General features: G+C 41.0%; 1 protein-coding gene across 2 annotated transcripts; it reads right to left on the bottom strand.

Moving 5' to 3' along the window:
• Window positions 1-288: 288 nt before the first annotated feature.
• LOC102707935 (probable serine/threonine-protein kinase SIS8) lies at window positions 289-8,316 on the bottom strand. Of its 2 annotated transcripts, XR_001549658.2 has the most exons (13): window positions 7,121-8,005; window positions 6,595-6,698; window positions 5,668-6,509; window positions 4,448-4,488; window positions 3,933-4,001; window positions 3,748-3,848; window positions 3,549-3,627; window positions 3,364-3,462; window positions 2,359-2,427; window positions 1,265-1,314; window positions 1,003-1,179; window positions 765-901; window positions 309-691 (listed from the first exon to the last, which is right to left on the bottom strand). XR_001549658.2 is itself a non-coding variant. In XM_006648400.3 (12 exons), the coding sequence occupies exons 1-12, from the start codon at window positions 8,003-8,005 to the stop codon at window positions 817-819; spliced, it is 2,601 nt and encodes an 866-aa protein (XP_006648463.3). In that variant the 5' UTR covers window positions 8,006-8,316; the 3' UTR covers window positions 289-816. The 2 variants fall into 2 exon arrangements, 1 of the variants encoding a protein (XP_006648463.3); XM_006648400.3 differs by having other exon boundaries at window positions 289-901; window positions 7,121-8,316.
• Between the last annotated feature and the right edge of the window lie 572 nt (window positions 8,317-8,888).

Raw genomic sequence — 8,888 nt, forward strand, 5'->3', positions numbered from 1 at the left:
CATGATAGCTTGCTTAAAGAGTTGGAAACAATACGGCAAGAGGAGACATCGAATTTATTGATTTTCGTACAAGATAGGACTATATGCACTGAAACGCCACGCGTAAATCGTAATTATGGGAACCTGAATCCAATACTAACGTGTACGCAATCCAGAGGTAGAAACAAGAAAGAAAAACGACAGTACCTCCACTAAATAACTATACACTCCTTACATTGTGACAGTAAAGAAATGGAATTTATCTTCAAGAAAAGGACCAAAAGTAACAAGATGCATATTCATGACGATGCAGAGTAACTCTGTATAAATGATATACAAGATTTGCATCTGGTTAAATACTGGGCCGCAACTTTTTGCAGACGCCACAAAACTTTGGGTTTCGTTTTTTTTCCTTTTCCATTTTTTAAAACCTGATCTTTTCTCCTTTTCAATTATGAGGCAAGAAAAAAGAACGAAAACATCCTATCTTTGTGGTAGATTCTGATTTTCAGAATCACCGTTCCAAATTCCAGAACTGAACAATTATTTACGATGGCACAGAGCACTTCGTGTTGCACCACATTCTTCTTCACTTGGACTAACCCACTATGATTTCTCCAGCAGCGCCTTTGCACGGCTTCAGAGAGTTTTGTCACATTTTTTTTTTCACAAATGGATGCGCAGAACCTTCGTCCATGCTCATCCATCATGCCTGCAGAAACTCGGAATACATCTCCACAAGCTTCAACATGAAAAACTTGGCTTCTGTAGTAGAGCTTACATACTTGTATAGTTGTATTTTGTTTGAGCCGATATATATTTTCTTAGGAAGGGACGTCAGCAGTTTTCTGGAACAACTAACCGCTGTAAGTGTTTCAGCGGTGACAGGAGCTGGGAGAACGATGGTCGTTTGCTTGGATCGCTGCACAAAAGAACATTGGGGAGTCATTATCAGTGGGAAAAGTTGAGGGTAGGAGGGAATGAGAAGAGTAGCATGTTATCTGGACTGGTTTGTTGTCTTACTTTTCCCAGCACGAAGATATTATGCTAGCCACCAGTGGGTCAACTTCTTTGGGAATGTCTAGTCGTCTGTTCTGGAACCCAACCGCTCCTACAACTTGCATTGGATTCAGCCCGCTCCACGGTACACGCATTGTTGCTAGTTCCCATAGGATTACTCCAAAACTGTAGACATCGCACCTGATGCCAGCATTCAATTTTCAATCAGCAGGACAATATGACAGGAACTAACAGGGGAAGACCAAGATGTCATGAGAAAACTCACTTCTCATTAGATGGCTCATTACGTAGAACCTCCGGTGCCATCCACTCCGGCTGTAGACCACCATGAGATAAGGTCATGATGATGGAATATAATTAGTTAATTGCAGAAAATATGACCAAATGAACAAGAAAAATAAGGAGGGATGACAAAATATGCCACTTGTGGAACATTGCACATAAAATAGAAATTATTGAAGAACCAGTCCAAGAAGTAGTTTCTTCTCCATAGAGCCAAACGTCTAAACCAGTAATTTAAGAAAGAGAATGCATCCTCTATAAGATAAACAATGCACTGTAGCAAGCATGGTATGTTTTTGGTATCAAATTTGCTATTTTCCAATTGGTGTAGAACAAGACGATGCTACTGCCAACGGTAGTGATAACTATAAACAACTAATGTTTCTCTCTTACAGTGAGTTCCACTTGTGAGTTGTGACCCTGGAATCTGGATGCAGTACAACAGTATAATTCTAGGCATGCACTGTCTCAAATACTATGTCTATATTAAACAGATTGTAAATCTTAGAGAACTTATTGATGTACATCAACAGACATCCTTCACTGCTTTTAAAGGTAACAAAGTAATATTGGATAAATAATTGAGTTCTCTTTTCTCAAAAAGTACGAGACTCTACTTCTAACAGAAAAAATGGACACTGTCAAAGTACTCCCTCTCTAACTTTACCTAAATTCATCCATGGACCAATGTATATATTTTATAGATGTGTCTAGATTCATTAGCATCCATATCAATCTAGGCTAGAGCAGAAAATCTTATAATGTGAAACGGAGGGAGTAGCATGGATGGAACTGATCCACAAAATTAGCTGTGCAGAGCAAACTACCATGCACGTTGTTTGCACAAACCGTTCTGTTTCAGGACACTGACACTATCCAATGACTCAAATATTGTGTCTAAACACCAGCACCAGGCATATCAACCTAACATGTTATTTTGAAGTCTAAAGTTCAGATAATTTGCATATCCTAGCAGGCAAAGTGTAATATTCAAACACCATGATTACAATCTAATTGGTATTACACAATCAAAACATAAAACGTGAAAAGGAAGCCATAAAAGCAACAGGATATTACCGTTCCAGCTGTTGATTTAGAGGACAGGAAAGTGTGATGCTTCAACCTTGACATGCCAAAATCTGACACCTGCATGGAAAACATGCATGCATATTAGTCTATGCGCTACAAAGCTTTTTGTGATGCAACTGTAAATTAAAGAGGATCATGAGTTCCTCAAATTCAGTGGGTATTACTGAATACTGATAATAATGTGCTATGTGTTCTACAGTCTAAACTAAGTTTAGATATATCTATTGTATAGTAGAATCGGCAACTTGTTACTAGTACAGTCCTCACTCTAATCTAACAATCCCTTGATATTTAACTACCCCTTCATAAATGTCTCCCAATCGCTCAAACAGCAGTTAACACCTAATCAGTCCCACTTGAGCACCTTTTCATGGGCCATTTAATTTGATGAATGAGAATGGTAAATGGACTATCCAATCCTAATTCTGAATGCATGGTTTGAGGAAAGAAATGAGTTGGTCCATGTGATCATGTCCATAACCATCCCATCCATAAAAAAAACATCTGTAGTGAAACATGAGAAACAGGATTGTTGCCATAACCATGAGATGACTCCATAATTTCATATGCAACAGATCATAACCAAAGCAGCCCACGAATTCATTTGGTGCAACACTGCAACATCCCTTATGAAACCTCACGGTCTTACCTAAGAATACCCATTACCCAAAAACAGGGATTATAAAGGTGGTACTCGATAATTGGGTGTCAGACAAGCTGATAAGTGGAAGACTGGCAGTAACCACAAGGTTTGTTTATCAAATAATAATCAAGAGTATAGGGTTTATCCAAATGTTCCATGTAAAAACTGTTATAGAAAAATAAGAGCAGAACATCTTGTTACCAAACAAATATCATATTGACTTGAGCCAATGTTGGATCCTTGGTATGAGCAAACAGTACAGGTTTATACAAAGATGAACACAGAATAACTAGACTAGAAAGAATTTTTGTATTGAATGAGAAACAGATTGTGATTTGTGAGAAAGTCACCTTAACAACCCAGTTTTTATCCACTAAAAGATTTGGGGATTTCAGATCACGATGAACAATAGTAGGGTGGCTAGCATGCAAGTAATTCATCCCTTTAGCCTGCAAGAATACAATAATAAACTGTCAAAATTGTACAGATTAAGCATCAACAACAAAAGCAAACAAAGCAGCTTCCTTAAGCTTACCACATCCAATGCCATTTTTAACCTTCGTGTTTCATCAATTTGACTATTTGGTCGATGCAATAGGCGGTAGAGGCTCCCTCTGGAGAGAAGAAGTGTGTTATCTTTGTTAATATCTCCTTTCACTCATATGACATCCACAAAAGTTGAAAGAGTCGATGGTTATTTTGACTGAATAAACCAAAAACGAATCTGCACAAACCTTGGAAGGTATTCAGTTAATATAGAGAGATTTGGTGGTTGTGTCACATATCCCAAGAACAGAACTACATTTGGATGCCTCAGCCTCGACATGATCCCAACCTTGAAAAGGAATGCACACTCAGTTGAGGAAAAAAAACTTGCACATATTCCGAAAGAGGTGCAATGCATTAAAAGTGAACTCACTTCACATTTGAATTGATCTAGTGCAACACCTGACAAATCCTGGTCAAGAAATTTCTTAACTGCAACCTCCTGGAATAAATGAGGACACTAAATTAGCGGAGAAAGAAACTCATGAAATTTTGCTGGCAACCAAGGTGAAATCATATACATTTGTTTCTTCTAGCCAGGTGAAAATTTGTACACTGGACCTGATATTTCCCTTTTTTTCTTTGCGATGTATTGGACCCAATGGTCGCTCTACTTAAGTACACTTTTACAACTGCAGTAACTATATGAGCTAGTTCATGCCGACAGAGTAGTTACCCAGTCATGTACACCCTCAGCCCAGAAAGAAACAACTTTTAGGGTTGAATCTGGACAGCTGGGTGTCCAGATTCATTCCTAGAAATTGGTATAACTGTCTTACTATAGGAATGTCACATGTACTGCCTTCCTATATAGAACTATAGACCTTACGATCACTTCATACTACTAGAAACATATAATATAAGAATTGCTCTTCAAATGTGACTTACAGTGCCATTCCAATCTGCGTGATATACTTCCCCATATGAACCTGAAAAAAAAGAAATTTAAGCTCAGAACACAGAAAGTAATGGTGCAATGGAAAGGATTCCAAAGCACTAAAGAGTAACATTATACTAAACTAAAAAATACTAACACAAAATTTAGATTAGTCCACTATACCAAAAAAAATAATACTTAAAAGGAATAATGAAGTGAAGTCATGCAAAACCTAGCTAATTTGTTACACTCTGTATCATGAATAAGTTTTATTTTTATTTCTCAGAGACTCCAAAATATACCTTTGACCATCAACGCAGAAAATACCATTGGTTGACATATGACAACAAATTATAATGCAATGGAAGCAGTGTATTTTAGTTGCAGAACTTCATTAATTTTGAGGACCTTCATTCTAAAACTTTACTATTAACAAGTTCCTGAATCAAAGAAAAAAGCTTCATGATATACAAAGCAGATATCATATATTTTGGAAATTAGAGGCCATTCAGGCAGGAACCAGTCATTAAAATAGAACAATCTCTGTGAATCAAGATAGATCTCACAATACAAAACTTCAAAGAAACAAGTACAACAATGTGTTTATCCAATTCAATTTTTAAGTTGATGGCACTGAATAATAGATGTTACCAATTTGGACAAACTGCCCAAAAATTTAAAGAACTAGATAGCCAATTTTGTTGAAAACAGACTCTTGAAAAGGAGCTGAGACAATAAACAGCCTTAATTTTCAATCAAATAAATGCATGTATTTCTTATTAAAGTATTTAGTGTCAGGAAAAGGCAAGAGATATTCACTTTTTCTACATATATATTCATGTAATTTGTTAATTGTAAACTTGAAATGCAGTAATTTTTCCCTTAGAGAAACTATCTCTTGATTAACTACTTACTGCCTTAATGGTGGAGAAGCTGCCTCTTGATTAACTAATTACTCCCTCTGGTTTTAAATAATTGTCACCAGTTAATATTTATTCGTTAGCTTTGACCGTTCATCTTTTCTACAAAAATGGTTATGCATGTCTAAAATATGTTATATAAGTGATGTGTGATGTATAAATATACAACCATACAACTTTCACTAGTCATTTAATGGTTGTTAATGGTCAAAGATAAAATTGTAATGGACAACAGTGATGAATAAATGAAGATGGAGGAGTACTGCCTTATGGTTAATGGTAATATAAGATCTTAAAATTAATGCAGATACCTAGACCAATGCGCTCTCCAATATGAAGATCTTCCCATGGTATTTCATAGTCAGCAACATCATCTATAACTGAGCTGATTGTTTTTGTACTAGAACAGCTTGACTTGTCCAAATTTGCATTGCTGCTTCCTGGCATGTTTACCAAAGGGTCCTCAGAAATCCTTTGGTCCTCATTAGCAATGGCATGATCGTGCAGGTCCAAATTGTTGCCAATTGCCTCTGTATTTCCCACAGGATGTTGTGCATCTTCATGGAAACAATTCACTACTGCTAGCTCTTTGGCACTGCCATGTTGCAGTGGAGAATCTTCCGCTACATGACCATTTTGGAAACTTTGGCTCGTTTTAGCGATCACCAACCATCCTGTAGTTTTGTCATCTTCAGAAGTGGTATTTTTGCCTATTTCAGGTTTCTCATAGGTGGGCAGCAATGCACTGCGCTCAAGGAGCAAGTTGTGCAAATTTTCTGCAAACTCAGGGTCAACTTCTTTGGGCACCAAGTACATGGGAGCATCAGTGACTTTCATTTGCTGTCGAATATTGAATTGACCTTCGTCAGATATGGCACTTTGTTTAAGTGGGTTCTCTGTCTGGAAGATATCATCCAGCTGTGAAGTTGCAAGTGCTAAAGCAGTTTTTTGTTCAGATGAACTTCCCCCAATGTCATTTCTATTCTCACATCCAGAACTAATCTGCTCAAGAGCTATGCATAGTTCTGCAACACTCTCTTCAATGGCGTCATTGCTCAGTTGACTATTGTTAGAGTCTTGAAACTGACTACCAGAAATGTCTGAAGGGATTAATGTGCCTGGAGCACCCATCAGATCAACAATATATTCAACACTGCAATAGGATTGACAGCTATAGGTCAACATAAAACCATCCTAATATCAAACACTAAAAGAAAGTAAAGATACAATGCAAATACCTGTCAAAATCAATTTTAACCAAGTTAATAGCCCCTTCATCTGTTCCTGTATAATATATACCTTTGACAAGCTTGCATGGCAGATTAACTCGATCGGCCAGTACCTGAAACCAATTTGATCATTTTTTTTGCCAACAGAAACCTACTAATGTAAAAAATTTCGCAGAAGAAACCAAGTTATATGCCGCAACCATTTCAATTATCCATCTGATACAGCTAAGTCAATATTTGGCAATGCCCACGATGAACTAGACTGACCTCCATAGTTGGACTACAAGTTACCTGAGATAGTAAATGAATAATCTAAATGGATGAAGATGAGTATAAAGCCACCAAATATTCAATGTCATAACCATTAATCAGAATCCTGGGTACTTCAAACAACCTTCCCACAATGTGAATGTGTGATGAGATGGAAATTGTTACCGTGCACTTGTTCTCCTATTTTCTTAAACATGAAATACTCTGCCCTATGTGAATGATTCAAAATAAGTAGAACATGGTATATTTCTGCAGAGATACTAACCTTAAATAGCAAAGATCTGTGTCGCGACAACCCAATTCGAAGCAAACCAAGAGGGAGAACAATGCTATTGCGCTGAAAGGATAGACCACGGCTCGTCCTGCTCCATTCCCCGCTCATTGCATCAGCATCGTCAACTGGACCACCCATGGCATCAACCACGAGGTTTGCAATCTTCTGCACAAGCTCTGGCGACGCAACTCCACCGTGCTCTGCCCTATCCTGCGCCGCAATTGCCAGAGCCCTCCCTTCGAGTCGCTTGAGCGCTGGATCACGCTCCCGGTTCACCAAAACGGCCACATAGTTGGCATCTCCCTCGACGGGAATCGCCCTGAGGGTGCTCAATGAGGGGAATTTGGCCTGGAAGGGCGGATGCATCGGCACGCCGCACACGTCGTAGAACCCATCGGCCAGCTTCTCGTCGTAGTTGACGACGCTGTGGTTCCAGTAGCGCGCGGAGAGGGCCTCCATGGGGCCCCGGTCCCCGGCGCCGCCGCCGAGGCTGATGCGCTCGGCCGCGCGGATCTGGACCGAATCGGCGTCCACAAGCCCCGCGTGATCCGACGCGGAGATGGCCAGCGCGAGCCGCACCTGGTACTCCTCCTCCAGCCGCGTCATCGTCGCGTCCGCCCCCATCCCCCTCGGCTCCGCCGCCGCAGCCACCGGAGCCGCGACCGGAGCCATCACCGGCGCCTCGGCCGCCGCCGCCGCGACGACCGGCGGCGGCAGGGGCGGGTGGGCCGACGACCTCCGGTGGTGCCGCTGGCGGTGGTGGTCGGCCGTCGGGGGCGCCCCGGCCCCCGCCGCCGCCGCTCCTCCCCCGCTCCCGCCCCCGCCCGCGCCACCCGACAGGTGGAGCTTCCGCAGCAGGTGCTTCATGCGGGACATGAATTACCACCACCCCCACCACGGAGGCATACGACTCCTCCTCTTCCTCCTCCTCCTCCCCCTCCGCCTGATCCGATCCGCTACCCAACCCAACCAATCAGCTCAACCCGATCAACAACGCGCCTCCACCGCCGATCTACCCGTCCGCTCCCGCCCCGCCGGAGCTCGATCGCGCGGCGGCCGGCCGCTACGTGCTCGTCGGTGCTTGGCGTGCCCTCGGCGCGGGGTCGCGGCTGCCACGGCGAAGCCTGGAAGAAGAAGAAGAAGAAGAAGAAAGCATCGGCATCTTCCCCTCTCTCTCTCTCTAGACTCTACTCATTTTTTCCTTTTTCTTTTCTTTTTTCTTTTTTGCTCGGCGTGTAGTGGTGGGAGATCGGACGGTGAGGAGGGGGCGTGGCTGACGTGGCGGGTTCGGATCGTGCGGCTGGGATTGATTCGCGAGAGGCTTCCGGGCGAAAACTCAGTTTTGGAAGGCTTGACACTAATCCCCAATCCTGGATGTGATTTGGCAACTGGTTTGGGGAAAATGATTCTTTTTTTTTGTTACAAGAAAGTTGTGGAAGCGCACGAATCACTACCCTTAACACACTTATTAAGATGAGATGAACACTGACGGTAGATTATTTTAACTGGCTAAAAATATGCAGTGTTTGTTGGTATTACTAGTTCCAAACTATAAATACTTTTAGTTTATTTATTATAGACTAAAAAGTTGTTAAAATTTTTTATTATTCCAGGGGTTATTTTTAAAAATTTTAAATTGACTAGTTTCTCTGTCTAGGTGCTCTCTCTATTTTTTAATTGACATACATGATTTTTGATTTATGTTTAACCTTTCGTCTTCCAATTTTTTGTCTAATATATAAAATTATAAATCATACTT

The sequence above is a fragment of the Oryza brachyantha genome, chromosome 2 (genome assembly GCF_000231095.2).
Source record: "Oryza brachyantha chromosome 2, ObraRS2, whole genome shotgun sequence".
NCBI lineage: Eukaryota > Viridiplantae > Streptophyta > Magnoliopsida > Poales > Poaceae > Oryza > Oryza brachyantha.

Bases quoted from the DNA above. Each gene is read 5' to 3' on its own strand.
- LOC102707935 (XM_006648400.3), bottom strand. From the start codon at position 8,005: ATGTCCCGCATGAAGCACCTGCTGCGGAAGCTCCACCTGTCGGGTGGC. The intron at 4,489-5,667 runs GTATCTGCATTA...CTTTTTTTTCAG, and splicing joins TGGAGAGCGCATTGGTCTAG to GTTCATATGGGGAAGTATAT. The intron at 1,180-1,264 runs GTGAGTTTTCTC...TGCTGGCATCAG, and splicing joins AATGAGCCATCTAATGAGAA to GTGCGATGTCTACAGTTTTG.